At 52.8% G+C, this 17,563-nt stretch overlaps 1 protein-coding gene across 3 annotated transcripts in view; it reads left to right on the forward strand.

The window, feature by feature from the left end:
- Positions 1 to 17,563, forward strand: part of ANXA6 (annexin A6) — a 48,712-nt gene that overhangs the window by 6,306 nt on the left and 24,843 nt on the right. For all 3 annotated transcript variants that reach the window (XM_042994008.1, XM_042994016.1, XM_042994011.1), the window contains exons 2-11: positions 3,865 to 3,908; positions 9,053 to 9,143; positions 9,845 to 9,939; positions 10,487 to 10,600; positions 11,657 to 11,747; positions 12,670 to 12,749; positions 14,834 to 14,890; positions 15,578 to 15,671; positions 16,102 to 16,197; positions 17,329 to 17,387. In XM_042994008.1, coding sequence (XP_042849942.1) covers positions 3,891 to 3,908; positions 9,053 to 9,143; positions 9,845 to 9,939; positions 10,487 to 10,600; positions 11,657 to 11,747; positions 12,670 to 12,749; positions 14,834 to 14,890; positions 15,578 to 15,671; positions 16,102 to 16,197; positions 17,329 to 17,387 — 795 coding nt within the window. In that variant the 5' untranslated portion in view covers positions 3,865 to 3,890. The remainder of the gene's footprint in view (positions 1 to 3,864; positions 3,909 to 9,052; positions 9,144 to 9,844; positions 9,940 to 10,486; positions 10,601 to 11,656; positions 11,748 to 12,669; positions 12,750 to 14,833; positions 14,891 to 15,577; positions 15,672 to 16,101; positions 16,198 to 17,328; positions 17,388 to 17,563) is intronic.

Raw genomic sequence — 17,563 nt, forward strand, 5'->3', positions numbered from 1 at the left:
TTGGGGGGATGCCTGGGTGGCTCAGTCGGTTAAGTGTCCGACTTTGGCTCAGGTCATGATCTCATGGTCTATGAGCTCAAGCCCAGCATCGGCCTCTGTGCTCACAGACCAGAGCCTGGAGCCTGCTTTAGATTCTGTGTCTCCCTCTCTCTGCCCCTCCCCAGCTTTTGCTCTGTGTCTCTCAATAATTATTTAATTATTAAATAATAACTAATAATATTTATTATTTATATTATATAATCACATAATTATTATCAGATAATATTTAATAATTAAATAATTAAAATAATTATTTTTTGAGAGAGAGAGAGGCATGCACCCACATAGCAGGGGAGGGGCAGAGAGAGAGGGAGGGAGAGAATCCCAAGCAAGCTCTGCAGTCAGCACAGAGCCTGACACAGGGCTCGACCTCACAAACTGTGAGATCACAACCTGAGCTGAAATCAAAAGTCAGATGTTTAACCGACTGAGCCACCCAGGTGCCCACCCCCCGCCCCCCACCCTTGAATGGATTTCTGGAATGATCAGTCATCATGAGCCCTGTTGCATATCCAGGTTAGAAGAGGTTCAGGGTTCCTGGGAGGAGAGAGGCACAGGTCTAGAATGGCCATACCTGCCAGTCTTGTGAAGCTATTTCAACCAGGATGATAAGACTAGCATATTGGGTAGGGGGGAGGCTTAGGGATAGAGAAGAATCCTGTGACCTTGGAGAGAAGCCCCTGAGACTAATATTCTAGATTTTGCTATGAAAATTCATGGTTGAAATCTATAAAAGCCTCTCTCATCCACTCTGGATTTTCCCAAAGAGAGAGTGATATTATCCCCATTTTACAGATGAAGAAACTGAGGTCCAGAACGGGAACCTGGCTTGTCTGAGGTTACAGACAGATTGAGAATCAGACCTAGGTCTTTTTCTTGGGCCTCTCCTAATATCCCATTGCAGCCAGGGCCCACAGTGGTGTAAGGGCTTATGACCTGGGGCTTGGAGGCACAGATATTGGCCATTGTCTGGGCCTTGGCAAGTTACTTACCCTCCCTGAAATGCCTTTACCTCATCTAGAAAATGAGGGGCCTGAAGTAGTGGATGGTTAAGAGCCCTCTGGGATTCTGAAATATTGTATATAACACATTCATTCAACCAATTTGAGAGGTACAGTCTGGGTTGCTCTGGGAGGGGTCAGAGACCCTTGTAAAGCCAAGATAGATGGCGCCTCTGATTAGCACCAGGGCTTCCCTAAGCCCACAGAGGAGGGGCTGTTGGAGATTCAAACCCCTCCCCACCCCACAAATGGCCGTCTCAACCTCTAGTTCTGGAAGAAGTTTGCTTTTTGTGTAGACACAAGACGAGCACTCACATGAAGCACACACAGACTGCTCTCTGAGCTGAGGACATTTTCCCAAAGACTTGGAGGCCCTTCCTCTAAGCCGTCTCTCCTTGGAAAGGGCTCTCGTCCAGATGGGCCTGGGCTACAGCCAGCAGCTGAAGTTTCCAGCAACAAGGCCAAAGGAAAATGCTTCCAGACTGGAGGTGCAGGTGACAGGCCTTAGCCCTGCCTGCCTCAGCAGACTTCCCAGGCCTCTTTCTGTCCATTTCGATGCTGGCCTTGGGGATCCCTCACCCCCTGCCCACACCATGCCCCAGGCCTGGGAAACCCCTGAGCTGGCTCCCCCGCCAGGCCCTGGGGTAGACTTGGGCCCTCCTCGCCTGGCGGGGGGGGGGGGGGGGGGGGGAGTTTCCATTTCCTGGTGAGAGTTGCATGTTTGTACAGAGGGGCCCCTGGTTGTCAGGGAAACAGCAGGGTTTCCTCAAGCTCTGCTGGGGTTGCAGACAGATCTCTGTCCTCTGCTCTTCACTCCCAGCCCCTCCTCCTGTCTATCTGCTGACTGCAGTGTGGGGGACTCATGATCAGGCACTGGGGACACAGGCAAACACAACAAAGCCCCGTCAGAACTTCCCACCAGTGCAGTGAGTACCTGGCCTCCTGTGCTCTGCCCTTGACTTCAATTAAAATGTCTCCTCCTCCAACAGTCCTGCAAGGGAGCAAAGGGAAAGCCCCAGTTTTGTACTTGAGATGACATTGAACTCAGAGATGAGCAATATGCTGAAGGGCACGTAGCTAATAAGTGACAATCCAGTTCTGTCCACCTGACTCCAAAACCTGTGTTCTCTCTACCGTGTCACACTGTCTCTAGTGCCCCAAGATGAGAGCAGGATTATGGACTGAGGTCAAGGGCTGACTTCCCCTAAGTGTTTTTTTTTTTTTGGGGGGGGGGTGGGTTTCTTTTCTTTTGGTGGTGGTGGGCTACATGGAGAACGGGAAAGCACTGAGCTAAAATGCCACCCTGGTTTCCGCTCTTCTAGTTCTGCTCCTTGTAGGAGCTGATCGAGGTTCTTATTCTTACTTTTAAAAAGTAACACACAGGGGCGCCTGGGTGGCTCAGTCGGTTGAGCATCTGACTTCAGCTCGGGTCATGATCTCCTGGTTCAGGAATTCGAGCCCCGCGTCGGGCTCTGTGCTGACAGCTCAGAGCCTGGAGCCTGCTTCGGATTCTTTGACTCCCTCTCTCTCTCTGCCCCTCCCCTGCTCACCCTCTGTCTCTTTCTCAAAAATAAATAACTATAAAAAAATCTTCAAAAGTAATACACAGATATCGTTTAAAAAGACCCAGTCGTACGGTCCTGACTGAAACGGAACGTACCGGCCCTTCCTTCTCCTCTTGTCCCCGGAAAATTGCTTCACTTCCATCCCTGCCTTCCTGTTGAGAGTGCCCATTAGCCTGCCCCGCCCCTGTTCTTCCCATTTCCAAACCAGTTACAGCCCCTTTTTCATTTCTTTTTTAGGTAAGACATTTTTGTTCCTTATTTCTTCACTCTAGACGCTGTCTCCTACACCCCCTTTGATCAGATCATGTGTCCCATTTGTCCTATCAGCGAAAAGTCCTCAGTGCTGGTCCCCTGCCTCCACTCCCTGCTGCCACATTAGCCACAGTGGGTCCATTGACCACACTGCCCCCAGGGATCGGCATGGTTCTTGCGATCTTCTGATCACTCAGCCTAGGCTTGTACCCCGTGTCACTCTCTCCTGACCAAGTATTATCTTTTCTTCTTACTTTTTGCCATATGCATGTTATTCTTCCCCATTATGGAGTAAGCCACAGAAAAGCAGGGCTTTAAAAATCTCTTTTACGGATTGCTGTGTCATCAGTGCCTAGAGCAGTGCCTAATCAGAGTAGACGCTAAAGAAATGCTCACTGACTTCCACAGGAACGACAGCCCTTCAGATATTTGCAACAGGTGGCCCAGAGCCCTTTGAGCACTCTCATCTGTAGAACGTTAAGCCCTGGCCTCTGGAACCATTCTTGGTGACTTAGACATAGAACATGCGTGGTGCAGATAGCATGGACTCTGGAGTCTGGACTTTGTTGCATTCATCTTTAAGCTGTGTGACTTTGGGTAAATGGTGCAACCTCCCTGACTCCCCTATCCTCCACTTCTTCCCCTGTGGAAAGGGAGAATCTGGTGCTGGGAAGGATCGCTGTGAGGGTTGAGTGGGATACCTGGGCAGGTGCCCTGCACCGCCTGGGGGAGTCGTGCGGGTCGGTGGTCGCTCCCTGTCTCCTTCTGGGTTCCAAGTCTCTTTCCCATCCTGGTGTGAGTATCTGGACACAGGCTAGTCTGTTCATTGTCTTCTGAAAAAGGCATCTGGCCCTGAAGCAGGCCGGGGGGTAATTTAACCAAAAGGGCTGGAGGCAGCTGGAAAACAGTAGGGGGAGCCTGCCTTCCCTTGGGAGGAAAGATGGGTGAGGAAATTGGGGGAAAGAATGGAGGGGACCAGATCTCACAGGTCTCTTTCTTCTCCACAGCGTTATCTGCTGCAAAACCTGATACCATGGCCAAACCAGCACAGGTAAGGAGCCTTTCCCCTCCTGAAGCCTGTGCTCTGCCTTTCCTGGGCTTCTAGAGTCACGAGGCCCACTCTGCAGATCCCTGGTACCTTCATCTAGAAAGGAGCAGGGGAGGTTCTCAGGCTTTGCTTGCTCCTGTTACAGATCACATCCTTTTTAGTTGCAAGTGACCAATGACAGCATATAACATCCTAATCAGATGTATATTGGCTTATATGACTGAAAAGCCCAGGGCTTCAGGTTGGGCTGGTTCCAGGGACCCAAATGATATTGTCAGGATTCTGCCTCTGTGAACTAGAGTTCCTCTGCATGGCGTCATTCTTGGGCGGCTCTTCCCTGATTTGGTGCTCTAGACACCAGCTGTCCTAGGCTTCCATTCTGCTTCCTGGGCAGCCTGGAGGAAACAGCCTAATTTATTCCCAGTGATTCCAGGAAAAGTCCTAGGTTTGGCTCTCATTGGCTGGGCCAATGGTAACTTGGATTCAGAGGGTAGAGTTGGTCCTACCTGAACTACATGGCTTAAGTGGTTCCCCAGGGAGATGGCTACTGGGTAGGCAAAAGCATTAGAGGGTTCTCTCTGCTCTGGAGATGGAAGTGTCCCTTGTCACGTGCACCTGGGATATCCTGGCTTGGGAGACCCCAGTCTCTCATGCTGCATGACCACTTTGCTGGGCAGTAGAAGCTAAGGCGTGGTGGAGCTTTTACTCCTGGGCGTGGCCAGGATTGGGTTCCGTCCTTGGGCAGAGCTACGTGTCATTCTGTGCCACAGTTCACCTGAGAGTGACCCTTGTTGGCTAGCCTTAGAGAAGGAGATAGGGCCACTGCAATGATGATGACCAGGAAGGGAGAATAAAACCAAGGGGGCACCTGGGGCACCTGGGGGGCTCAGCAGGTTAAGCACCTGACTCTTGATTTTGGCTCAGGTCATGATCTCACAGTTTGTGAGTTCGAGCCCTGTGTCCGGCTCTGCACTGACAGTGCGGAGCCTGCTTGGGATGCTCTCTCTCCCTCTGTCTCTGCCCCTGCCCCTGCCCCACTCAAACACACACGTGGGCGCTCTCTCTCAAAATAAATAAATGAAAACATTTAAAAAACACCCACAGGGGACACCTGACTTGGCCCCTTTTGCTCCTCACTTCAATCACAGAGCTGCTGGCCATAGACCTAATACAGGAGCTGTGTGATCTTGGGGGAGTTCTGACTCTCCCTGGGCCTCCCAGCGAACAAGGGCCTTAAGGGTACCTATTCTTAAGGATATCTTCACCATTTTTGAAGAGCACAGTGTATCATGTGATACAGGATCCATACTCAAAAAAGTCCTAGCTGTGACCTCCCTATCAGCCTCTGAGGAGTGCACTTGCACAAGTGGTCTCTCTGACCAGGAAGAGAAAGTGTTAGTGGTTATGGGCAGAGGTCCAAGGCATAGCTTGCTGTTCCCCATTTCCCATATGTAGTCATGCCGGAGCTGTTTCTTGGGAGGCATTCAAACTGCAGGGTTCTGCATGACCCAAGTGGGCAGCGCAGATCCTGGGAGGTCAGAGGGGCCAGGACCTAGGGCACAGAACTTTGGAATCCTGTTCCAGTGCTGCCAGGCCACGCTTCTGCCTGGCTGACCTGTGGTTTCTTGTTGCCATGGACCAGGGGGCAGTAGACAGTCTGCAAGCAAGAGTCAATGGGTGGCAGAGGCTTAGAGGTCCCTCATCCCGTGAGATGAGCTGTTATCCCCCATTCATGGCACTCATGCTCTAGTGGAGGCATAAAGGAGCTCTGTGGGCACGTAGGTTGGGGAAACTCGGAAAGGTACCTGGAGAGCGCTACTGGGTAGGAGCAAGGGGGCTGATGTGCTCCAGAGGGAGGGGACAGTGGAACAGAAGGCCAGAGAGAAGTTGATGTAGGGTGTGCAGAGCAGCAAAAGTAATTTGGCACGCTTGGGGTGCAAGGGTTTGGGGAGGGAGAAGGTTGCCGAAGACAGTACCAGAAGGTCTGAGAAACCCTGCGCACACGTGCACAGAACCAGCCGCTCACTCTTATCTGGTCCAGATCACCCCCAGTGTTAATTGTGCTATTCTCCCAGTGTTTCCTTCTAGAAGTGGTAAACTTGAGGCCCAAAGATGTGAAGAAATAGCGTGGTGTCAGAAAGGCCCCGGATGCATGGCTCTGTGGCATCCATTTCACAAGGATGTTCTGGGTTTGAACTCGATGATGGGGGATGAGAACACTGAGGGCGGGGCAAAAGGGGCAGGTGCCGGTACCTGGAACTCTAGCAGCTGCAGAGATGAGGCCTGGGTCAGGTCTGGTCAAGGCTGCTCTGAGGTGGAGTCCTGGCTGGGCAGCCATCTCTCCAGGTGACATCAGCTCTGCTCCCGAGAGGCCTCAGGCTCCTACTCTAGCAGCAGTTGGGGTGGGTCCCGAGACCTCAGAGCCCCAGGGTCCAGGCTGCTCACCAGCTGGCATCAGGACCTGCTGAATATTTCAGGGTGGAAAGTCCCTTCTCTGTTCTCCCCTCCCCTTGGCCATGGGTGCTGGAGGCCAGGAACCTGTCTGCACGAGGAGTGACAGGCCATCTGGGTGAGGTGGAGAAGAGGGGACAGGTACACAGATGGCACCTAGAGATGCAGAATTCTTCAGGTTGGCGTGAGGATGACCAATGGTGGGAAACCAGGCCTGGGTGATTTGAAGGACTGTCTCCTGCTTCTAAATGGGACCAGTGCTAGGGCCCCCCATCATGTCCCCCTCTTCTAGTGGCTGTGATCCTGAGGGACCCTCCTGGGATAACTAAACTGGCCGCTGTCCCCTGGAAGAGTTTATTTCCTTGTGCAAAGACATACATGGGAAATTGGCCTTGCTCCTCACCAAGCCTGTCTTGAAGGGAACATTTTGATCGAGCTTCCTGTCCGTCATTAGATGTCCCTTCCCCCAAGACATCCCTTCCCCCATGATGGCAGTGCCTCATCTTTCGTTTGCAGCCCTGTCCTCAATGCCGCGCAGGGTAGAGGTGCAGGAACAGCAACAGGGGAGAGGGTCCTCGGCTTGCTGCCGCGACCCGTGCCCTGCCACCTTCTCCTCTTCTCCTTCTTCCTGGCACCTTGGAGTCCCATGGTCTTGGCGACTTTGGGCGTCTGCACTGAGCGCTGAAGAACCTGGGCCGCCTCCCTGAATGTTCTTGCTTGCCCTTGTGCCTGGGACTTTTCCATGCTGTTTCCTGTGCCAAGCCTTCCCCCTCTCTGCTTTTCCCGTCCCCCGCCCCCAGTCCTTGGGGCCTCTCTGTCACTCCTCCTTTAGGGCTCATTTTAGAACTCACCTCCAGGAAGTCTTCTTGGATTTGCTCAGAATATATTCACAGTCATTCATCCATCCTCATGCCTATCCATCCAGGAAACAGATATTCAGTGAGTACTTAGTTGTGCCAGGCTCTGTGCTAGGTGCTGGGAATGCTCGGTGAGCAAAACACACACTGCTAGGGCTTTCTCAAGGGACTGTGTCTTTTCTGGTCCCAGGATTTGGCGTGTGTTACTAACTCTCCTTCTCTGCCCAGGGGTGTGATCAGGTTGCAGGGGATTCACAGGTGGCGGGAAGAAGGCCGTGTCCCTTTTCTGGTCACCGGCCCCGTCAGAACTTTAAATAGCAACGCTGCGCCCACGCATGCATACCTCAGAGGGGCAGCATCTGCAAACAAACCAAAGGGGCGTCCACACAGCTGGCCAGGTCCTTCAGTGTGAGCCCTGGGGGTGCAGGAGGCTGTCAGAGGCTCATTTTTGCCTTTGCTTCTTACTCCTTTTTTTTTTTTAATTAAAAGTTTTTTAACATTTATTTTTGAGAGTGGGGGAGGGGCAGAGAGAGTATCTGAAGCAGGCTCAGCGCTGTGATCGTGGAGCCCGAGGCAGGGCTCAAACCCATGAACCCTGAGATCATGACCTGAGCCAAAATTAAGTCAGTCTCTTCACCAGCTGAGCCACCCAGGCGCCCCTGCTTCTTATTCCATTAAGGCATGGTGTTTGTGCACCCTTAACCCTTGCACAAAGCCTTTCCTGATTCCCTCCCTTAGCTGGAACCGGCCTCCACTGTCTTCCCAAATTACTGTGCCTCTGTCCTAGGGTATTTATTACGAGCTCTGTGCTGATTTGTGTGCATGTCTCTCTTCTGGGTCCGAAGCTCATGAAAGACAGGGTCAGGTGTTCTTTCTCCCCGAATCTTCAGCCCTTAATGTTGGCCCTGGCCCAGGCTTAAGTGCCCTGTCACCATGCCGTGTGCTCAGTGCCTTGGGCTGTGGCATCCCCAGCTCTCCCAGTTCTCGGCCACTCTCCTGGCCCCATACTTCTCTGGGGCCATGTAGCTGACCCACATCTGACTTCTCTGGGGCCATGTAGCTGACCCACATCTGACTTCTCTATGAACCAGCCCATTGTGCATTCAAGTTCGATGTCTAAGATCCTCTGGCTCTGCCTCTCCTCCCTTTCACCCCAAGGACCCAGCCAGCTTGTCCTCAGATGCCAGTTGCCAGCTCAGCTTACTGGGCCCAGAAGGGCAGCACCTTGTCTTGGCATCAATTCTGAGGGTGGCTCTGGGCTTCCCTTGGGCCACGACCTCCCCCTCAGAAGCTGGCAGCCGCAAGGTTTCTAGAGCTGGAGAGCAGAGGGGAACAGACCAGAGATCTGGGGTCTGTGGGATCCCCGGCAAGAGGCTTTCCTTCTTTGGGCTTGGTTTGTTTTCGTGATAACAGATCATCTTAAATGCTCCCACGAGTTGGAAACACATGAGTGAAGCCAAAAGGGCCTTATAAACTGTAAAGTGCCGTAAAAATAGGCAGAGCTCTCCTACTCTTGTAGGGATCATCTCTACCCCTTGCACTCAGCCTGGCTTTTCTCCCTCCTGGGTTCTGGGAAGGTTGTGCAGTACTGTGGGCTCAACGGAGCCACCCTCCCATGGGGAAATGGCACTGTCCTTGGGGACAGGCTGTGGCAGGAGGTGTAGGGAGAGTCGTCCCTACCCTTGCCCAGGATTTCTGTGGCCAGCGCTTAATTTCAGAGGAAGGGAACTCAGCCTAGACTCTGACTGTGCCCGGGCTTGAGAGTGTGACCTGAGGTTGGGGCTGGGAACTCAAGGTCAGCAGTTTACGTTCCTTTCTCTCTCCTTTCTCTCTCCACAGGGCACCAAGTACCGGGGCTCCATTCATGACTTCCCAGACTTTGACCCCAGCCGGGACGCCGAGGCTCTCTACACGGCCATGAAGGGCTTTGGTGGGTGCTCAGCTACCAGCAGGGGAGCCCTAGGAAGGGGAGCTTGGGGACGTTCCCACATGTGGGCACAGCCCACGCCCCTGCTGGGGGCAAGGGGGCCAGTGAAATGTTGAGACATGCTCACTGATTCTTTTGTCTCCTCTTTGTATTAGTCTTCATAATTTTATAATGAACTATTCCAGACCAACCAAAAGGTCTAAATAATAGAAGCTTCACCCACCAGCCTGCCACCCATCTTGAGGAATTGCACTTGCTTCCTCGTAGAGTTGAAACCTCCTTGATAGGTCCACTCCTGAAGCATCACTCCTGCCTTTCCTCTTCGGGGTAACCACTACCCTGAACTTGGTGCTGGTTATTCTCTTTTATTTTTCTCGTTGTTGAAGGAACCCTGTCTTGTGTGTTAGGATACCTGGGTTTTTCTAAGCCAGGTCTCACTGTAAAAGCTTGGATGAGACCTTGTTCCTCTCTGGACCTCAGTTTCATTATGGGTCTGATGAGGGGGCTGGATCACAGGTCCTCCGAGCTCAGAGACTGTGGGTGCTGTGATCCTTCTCAGTAGGGGCTTGACGGGTCCCCATAGATCCTCCCCCACCCATACCACTGCCTCATGAAGGCTGGTCCTGAAGACTGCAGGGAGTAGCCCTGGTGGGCTTCCTGGAGGCAGGTTGGGGTAGGGTAACAGGTGCCCTTCTGTCTTCCAGGCAGTGACAAGGAGGCCATATTGGAGCTAATTACTTCTCGGAGCAACAGGCAGAGGCAAGAGATCTGCCAGAGCTACAAGTCCCTCTATGGCAAGGTAACCATGGCAACTGGAGGGCAGGTGGGGTGGGGCTGGGGAGCTGACTTCATTTGCCTGTGTGTTCATTCAGGGTCTTTCCTCTTTTATTCCAGCTCAGCCTCTGTGCTGACCGTTCTGCCTTCCTTTCTCTTCAGCCACAGATACATCTCCAACACTTGCTACATGCTTAGGCACTGTGCTCGGTGTTAGGGCTACACAGGGGAAGGAGACCTGTGAGGTGTCAGCCCTGTGGACTCACAGATAGTGGGAGACACACCCAGTAAACAAGTAAACAGACAATGCTGGGGAAGAGACATGGTGCCATGGACTTGAATCCTGCACCGCCATTTGCTAGCTGCATGATTTGGGGCAAGTTACCCGACGTCTCTAAGCCCGTGTCTTAGGGTTGATGATAGCACATGCCTCCAAAAGTGACAATTCCATGCGCTTACGCAGCCTGGTGCCTTACAGAGTAGGTGCTCATTAAATGTGATTCTTATCATAAGTGCTCCTCCCCTTCCTCCTCCGTCTCGTCCTCCCTCCCTTCCCCTGACCCTCAACGCAGGACCTCATTGCTGACTTGAAGTATGAGCTGACGGGGAAGTTTGAACGACTGATTGTGGGTCTCATGAGGCCACTTGCCTATTGCGATGCCAAAGAAATTAAAGATGCCGTCTCGGTAAGAAGCGTGGGTCTGTGTATGTGTGTTGCAGGCGGGGGTGTGATTAGTGGGAAGATTCTGGTCCCTGCAGCACGTACTCCATGAGCCCTGTACCCGCCAGCAGGGTGCCCTGCTGCAGGAGACAGCTTGCTCAAACCCCATCCCAGACGGGCGCCACAGTCTCCTCCAGATGGACAGAGTGGGACAGATGTCGGTGGGAGGCAGACCTCATCAGGCGGGCCCTTGGCCCGGGCCCCAACCCAGCAGCTGTAAGCTGTAAGCCCCGAGGAAGCAGGATACAGGGACCTGAAGACAAATTATGCTCAATACCCAAAGGCCAGGAGAATACTAAAGGAGGTCAGGAGGGCAGGCCCAGGGTGACTTGAGGGGGCGCCACAGAAAATGAGAGATCAAGGTGTGCCCAGAAGCCTGGGGAGGATTTGGTTGATTGGAGTGAGAAGGTCCTTCCGGGCCGGGTAAGAAACGTCAGGAGCGGTGGCGGAGGTGTGTTCAGGATGGGAGGGGCAGCTCGGTCTGGTCGAAGGAGCGGGTAGCCCCCCAGCAAGCAGAGAAGGATCAAAGCCCTTAAGTGTACCTGGCACTTTACAGTGTGTAAAGCGCTGTCATCTTTGCCTCGGATGAGCTATCCAGCATGAACGCACTTCATATGTTGGTAAGTTCAGGATGTGAGAGATGGACTTCGATGTCCTGAGGAGTTTGGCAGAGCACCTGGCGTCTTTTCCATTTTACAGACGGGAAAACCGAGGCCCAGAAAGACAGTTTCTTAATGAGAGGTCACAAAGCAAGCTGCTGGCAGAGGCAGGACTAGAATCTATGTCTTTTGATGCTCAGGGCAGCAAGCGGCTCCAGTCTGGTGACCAAGAGCTATGGTAGGACCACCCTGACATTCCCTGCTGGGAACGTCATAGCTCTGGCCACTCCAGGAACCCAGCCCATGGCTGGTGGTGGCCTCCCATCCCAGCCCTGGCGCCTGTGTCCCTTCTCTTCTCCCGGGGCATCGGCACTGACGAGAAGTGCCCAGCCCCGACGCCTGTGTCCCTTCTCTTCTCCCAGGGCATCGGCACTGACGAGAAGTGCCTCATTGAGATCTTGGCTTCTCGGACCAATGAGCAGATCCACCAGCTGGTGGCAGCATACAAAGATGGTGAGATGGGCCGAAGGGGCCGTTCAGCACTTTCAGATAGGCAGTGAGGATAACTGCAAGGGTGGGGCCCTAGGACTCTCCATCCACCTGCTTTCCTCCTTCCCTCTGATCTGTCCATCATCTCACCCGCTCATAAATAGCTGCCCTGTGCAGCACTGCTCTAGGTTCTCAGGATATGGTGGGAGGGCAAAACCCATGTCATCCTTGCCCCCTAGAACTCGCAGACTAACAAGGTGACAAGGGATACAGACGAGACGCAGGTAAACATGGTGATGACACATTGTGGTTAAGTGTTATGAAGAAAACAAACGAGATAACAAGAATCAGACTTTAATTGGGGAGGACCTGCTCCAGGCAAGTGGTCAGGGAAAGCGTGTCTTGGGAGGAAATGAGAAAGAAGGAACCTGTTGTGGAAGGAGTGGGGAGAAGATCCTGCAGGCAAAGGGAACAACAAGTCCAAAGGCCCTGGGGCAGAATTAATTCTGGTAGCCGGTGTGAGGCCAGAAGGGTCGAGAGCAGGACAGGGTCACATGGGGCCTTGCAGGCCAAGAGGAGGCAGTGTTTTATTCCAAGATTAGTGGGAAGCAGGGGAGCTCATGATCAGAGAGGGCTTCAAGAGTCACCCTGGTTGCTGTGGATTGGAGGGCGATGGGAGCAGAAGCAGGAGGGAACAGTTAGAAGGCCATAGCCACCGTCCAGGTGAGCAGCCATGGTACCCTGGGTAGATGGCACAGGTGGGGATAAGGGAAGTGGGCAGATTCCATCTCAGTGTGTCAGGGTCAGTACAAAGCACTGTGAAAGATACATCCTGGGTCTTTCCACGGCCATCATGGAGACTGGGTTTTGGGATTTGATCATCTTGGATAATGGATCCCTGAGGTCTCATGGGGATGGGACTAGAACTTGTGTTCCTTCCCTGCAGCCTACGAGCGAGACCTGGAGGCTGACATCATTGGCGACACCTCTGGCCACTTCCAGAAGATGCTCGTGGTCCTGCTCCAGGTTGGTCTACGTTGGGGCCCTCCCTGGAGTTCTCTACCAGAGTGCGGGCAGAGGGCTGTGGGCACCTTCTGCCTGTTGCCCCAGACAGGGTGGTCTGTGAGGGGCTCCTCGGTGGCTCCTCAGGTATAAAGTCCTTGTAAGCTGTGGCCGCTCCCTCCCCCAGCTTCCCTTTTATCCTCAAATTTGAGATGGGTTCTCTCTGGCTCATGTGGGTATAGAATCTGAGCATCCAGGGGACTGCTCTGTTGTCCTCGGTTTGTGGAAGCGAGAAGACGACCCGCATTTCTCTGTCTCACATCCCTTCTCTTTTGTGCCCAGGAATATTCTCTCCTATGGCCTTCCTCTCCCCACCCTCTCTCTCGCCCCTCCCACTCCCCTCCAGGCCTCTCTCCTGCCATTGTTTTCCCAGCCGTGTTTGACACGGCTGGCACGTCCCTGTGTCGCCAGCAGAGATGTGGCATTTCTGGGGCTGCCTGCATTGCATCTCCCACAGCCAACCCCCGCCACCCCTGCCTCCCACCCACGAGTACTTAAAAAGGGACCATGAAGAGGCTGCACACGGTGTCCACTGCCCACTTCAATCTGCCAAGTTTTTTTTTTCTGTTGGTTTTCCCATACAATGTGTTTAAAAAAATTTTTTTAAATGTTTATTCATTTTGAGAGAGAGTGGGGAGGGGCAGAGAGAGAGGGAGACACAGAATCCAAAGCAGGTTGCAGGCTCTCAGCTGTCAGCACAGAGCCCGACACGGGGCTCAAACTCACGGACTGTGAGATCATGACCTGAGCTGAAGTCGGACGCTCAACCGACTGGGCCACCCAGGCGCCCCCACAATGTGTTTTTTTTAAAAAAAAATGCTTTGAGTTAGTTGCTAACATTTAAAAATAGGGAGCTTTTGCTCAAAAGCCAGATTTCTACATTCTTTTGAATAACTGAAAGTTCTGGCAACAGCAGGCTTGTGTTCTCTGTGACGGCAGGGGGCTAGAAAACATGTCCCGCTCCACTGCCCCACCTTCACCTGCCCGGCTGCCCGGAAGTCTCTGTGACCACAGGCTCTGTGGGGACAGGTATTGAGAAGTTTGAAGCCCAGCTCCAAGGACCAAACTTTTAGGAAGTTTTATATAGAAATTCAGCCACTTCTTTGTTTCTTTCACCTCGTCCCTTCCCGTAACACATTCTACCACGGCTGCCACCAGGCTTTTTCTCTGTTGCCATAGCAATCCGTATCCCATATTAAGCAGCTGGGGAACGGTCAGGAACCTCAGGAGTAGGAAAGTGTGACCTTTGCCCCCATGTTCAAAGCCACTTGTCCTGGAGAGAAGAGCTCCAATTCCTCCCCAGCATCTAACAGCCGGTGGGCAGTGTCGCGGCATGGATTGTAAATGTAGGTGCTCTGTCTTCTTAAGCTCAGTCCCCAAGAGAAGCAAGGGCTTTGGGATCCTGAGATGCACGATCCAGGGGGGAAGAGGAGTTAAGCAGTAGGTCTGACCTGTGCCCACGTAACTAAGATGTCCAGTAAGGCTGGGCCCTGTCCCCTGGGAGTATTGTCCTTTTTTCGGATGGGACACAGAGCGTGGGCAGAGCAGCAGAAGCACCAGTAGGATTTGGTGCCTTCACTGCTTGTGAGCTCGGATCTCAGGGTCCAAATCTCAGATCCTCACTGGTGAGTTCTTTGGGTTAAGTTATGGGAGCCCTCAGTAGAACGCAGACGTGCAGACTCTTTACCCCTGCAGTATCATTGTTGGAGGGCATCGTGAGCCATACCGGGACTTGTGTGGGGTCCTGTTCTCAGTACAGGCCCTTGCTTGCTCCGGGATGGGACACCTGGAGGGACCTTGGTCATTGCCCAGACTCTCCTCTTCCATCCCAGCTCTGAGGATAAAGGGAAAAGCCAGTGGGCGGGACCCTACGATTCCCTTTCACCGAGTAGGTGCTTTGGCTTTGATGTAGTGGCAGCTGTAAGTTACTGCTCCAGGACACTTCTGGGCCACCACCCTCCCTGTTTCCACCCCTGGCATCCAGGCCTTCCCCTCCCTGCCGCCCCTGCTCTGGTATTTGAACCTCATGTCCCCGTGTCTCTGCCCAGGGAACCAGGGAGGCGGACGATGTGGTGAGCGAGGATTTGGTGCAACAGGATGTCCAGGTAAACCAGCACCAAGGGAGGCACAGCAAGAGAGCCCCGAGAGAGGGGAGGTTGGGGATCCGGGGAAGGGTCCCAGGTGAAGCGATGTGCATGAAACACCAGAAATAACCAGTTCATGGCCAGCATTTTTACAGCACGCTGTTGAAGAAAGGATTTATTATCTTTCAAAGGCACACAATGTATACAAAATTGGTGAGATATATTTTGGAGCTTTTGTCATTCATTCATTCATTTGTTCAGTTAATTAATATTTATTGAACACCTACTATGTGTCAGACACTCGGCCAAGCACTGGGGAATCACTAGTGAACAAAATCAGATAGTGTTGGGAGAGACAGGCATACACCTTCTCTATGGATATATCATTACATATATATCATTATAATATACAGTGGAGCAAAGCTATAGAGAAGCAGAAAACTGTAGGAGCCTAGAAGTGGGAAGGAGGGGAGGAAAGAGAACTCTGCTTTGGGGACATCAGGAAGTACTTTGAGAACAAATGGGACATTTACTCTGGGCCTTGAAGGTTGAGTAGGAGTTTCCCCAGAAAGAGAAGAAGGTATACAGGTGTATGCAAAGGTCCTGAGGCTACCAATTACTGGTATGATCAGGGATCCAGCAGCAGTTGATTGGCTTGGCCAGGGAGTTCTCTCCTCTTTCAATGAAGTCCTTCCTCTTTCCTTTCAGGACCTGTACGAGGCAGGGGAACTGAAATGGGGAACAGATGAAGCCCAGTTCATTTATATTTTGGGAAATCGCAGCAAGCAGCATCTTCGTTTGGGTAAGTTCCAGAGAAGAAAGACCTACAGCTGGTCCCTTAGGGTTGTGCCTGGAATTCCATTCTTTTTTCCTTTTCTCCTAATAAAGCACGATAGCTACTTCATCTACAACTCAAGTACTAGTCCCAGTTTTATTAGATGGTGGTCTGTATAGTCCCTCAGCAAAGTCCTTAACAGGACGCTCAACCTTTCCTTCTGAGTACCAATCCTGTCCTCATGCTGGAGTGAAGTATATGTAGTCTCACCTCATACACAGCATGAGTGCACAGTGGCTGGTGGTGTGCCAGGCCTCCTGCCAGCTAGCTCCGCAAATACCAGCCCTACCTTCATGTTGGGCACTCTAGTCCTGGCCACAGCGCCCTCCCCTCCTGAGGTCTTGGGTTCTTCTCAGTGTTATGGGAAACTCTCAACATCCTTGTCTCTCTGACTCAGTGTTTGATGAGTATCTAAAGACCACGGGGAAGCCGATTGAAGCCAGCATCCGAGGGGAGCTGTCCGGGGACTTTGAGAAGCTGATGCTGGCTGTGGGTACGTCCTGACCTTGCATTCCTAGGGGCTTTGCTGGATTCTGGGATTCTGGCCCAGGAACAGGGGGCCAAGAATGAAAAAGGGGGGTTATGTGGTATGGAGGCAGGAAGGAGAAAGTCGGATGGGCGATGGATTCTGAAGGCTGGCCAGAGCACATGGAGGCAGGGAGGGGAGCCTCAGGCCCGGACTTCCTGCCACTCCGTCCCCCGGTGTGTGTGGTAGGGCGAGAGAGAGCGCTGAGCCTGGGGAAATAACCAGCGGGAGAGCGGACTTGCGTAGAACATATATGGTGTGCTGGGCGCTGCACTGAGTGTTTAATCTTGAAGAAAGACCCAGGAGTGGGCATTATCTCCATTTCACAAATGAGGAAACCACATCTCACGGAGGCTGTGTCACTTGCCAGAGAGTGGTTTTGTAATGACTTGGGGGGCTACTCTGAGCATGGGGCGTGCCAGGAGCTGACTAGTTGGTGGTGGAGTCAGGGTTCAAACCCAGGGGCTTCTCCCAAATCTGCCGTTGACTTGGAGCAAGTCACTGTCCTCTCTGGGTGTCAGTGTCCTCATCTGATAAATGGGGGCAGGGAGGATGGACTGCCTGACCCAGAGGCCCTTAGAAGCTGGACATTGCAGGAGTCGCTATGCCTGCACCTAGGGTAGGTAGTATGTGCGTTTTGGGTGGGGAGAGCTGTATCCCCAGGCTGTCCTCTTGCACAGAGCTGCCCCTACCAAGTCTGTTTCAGGCAGTCAGCCTCTAGCCTGCCCTGTCAGCAAGATCCAAAGTGATGTAGCTGCCAGTACCTCTCTGCAGCGGAGGCTAAAGAAACATCTTTCCCAGTTCCACCCCAAATGCTACCCCCGCCCCCACCTGGCCCAGTTTGCCTGCAAAACCCGAGAAGACTAGAAGGATGAAGTGGGTTTTTGAGATGCACATCCCACGTTTCAACAGCCCCTATTTCTTGATTGTTATGCTCTGGGTTTGCATTAAAAGTGGGTGCGGCCTCAGGTTATCAGGAGCCTGGTTCTTCCTGGGTTTGCACTTGGGAGTCCCCAGGGAGTAAAAACAAAGAGGGGGTCAGGCCACCCTGACCCAGAGACCGCCAGAATAACTCTGCCTCTTCCTCCCTCTTCTCAGTGAAGTGTATCCGGAGCACCCCAGAGTATTTTGCTGAAAGGCTATTCAAGGCCATGAAGGTGTGTGGTGGGGTTGGTGGGAACCAGCTGGGGTGGGGGTGGGGGGGGTCTATACCCATCCCCATGGGACTGTAGAGATTCTTTGACAAGTCTTTGGGGCCCACTGGCCAAGGAGCCCTCAGGGGATTGGCCACAGGAGAGAGTGATGGGCACTCTTCCCAGGTGAGCTCCCGAAC

Source organism: Panthera tigris, chromosome A1, assembly GCF_018350195.1.
Source record: "Panthera tigris isolate Pti1 chromosome A1, P.tigris_Pti1_mat1.1, whole genome shotgun sequence".
NCBI classification, from domain to species: Eukaryota; Metazoa; Chordata; class Mammalia; order Carnivora; family Felidae; genus Panthera; species Panthera tigris.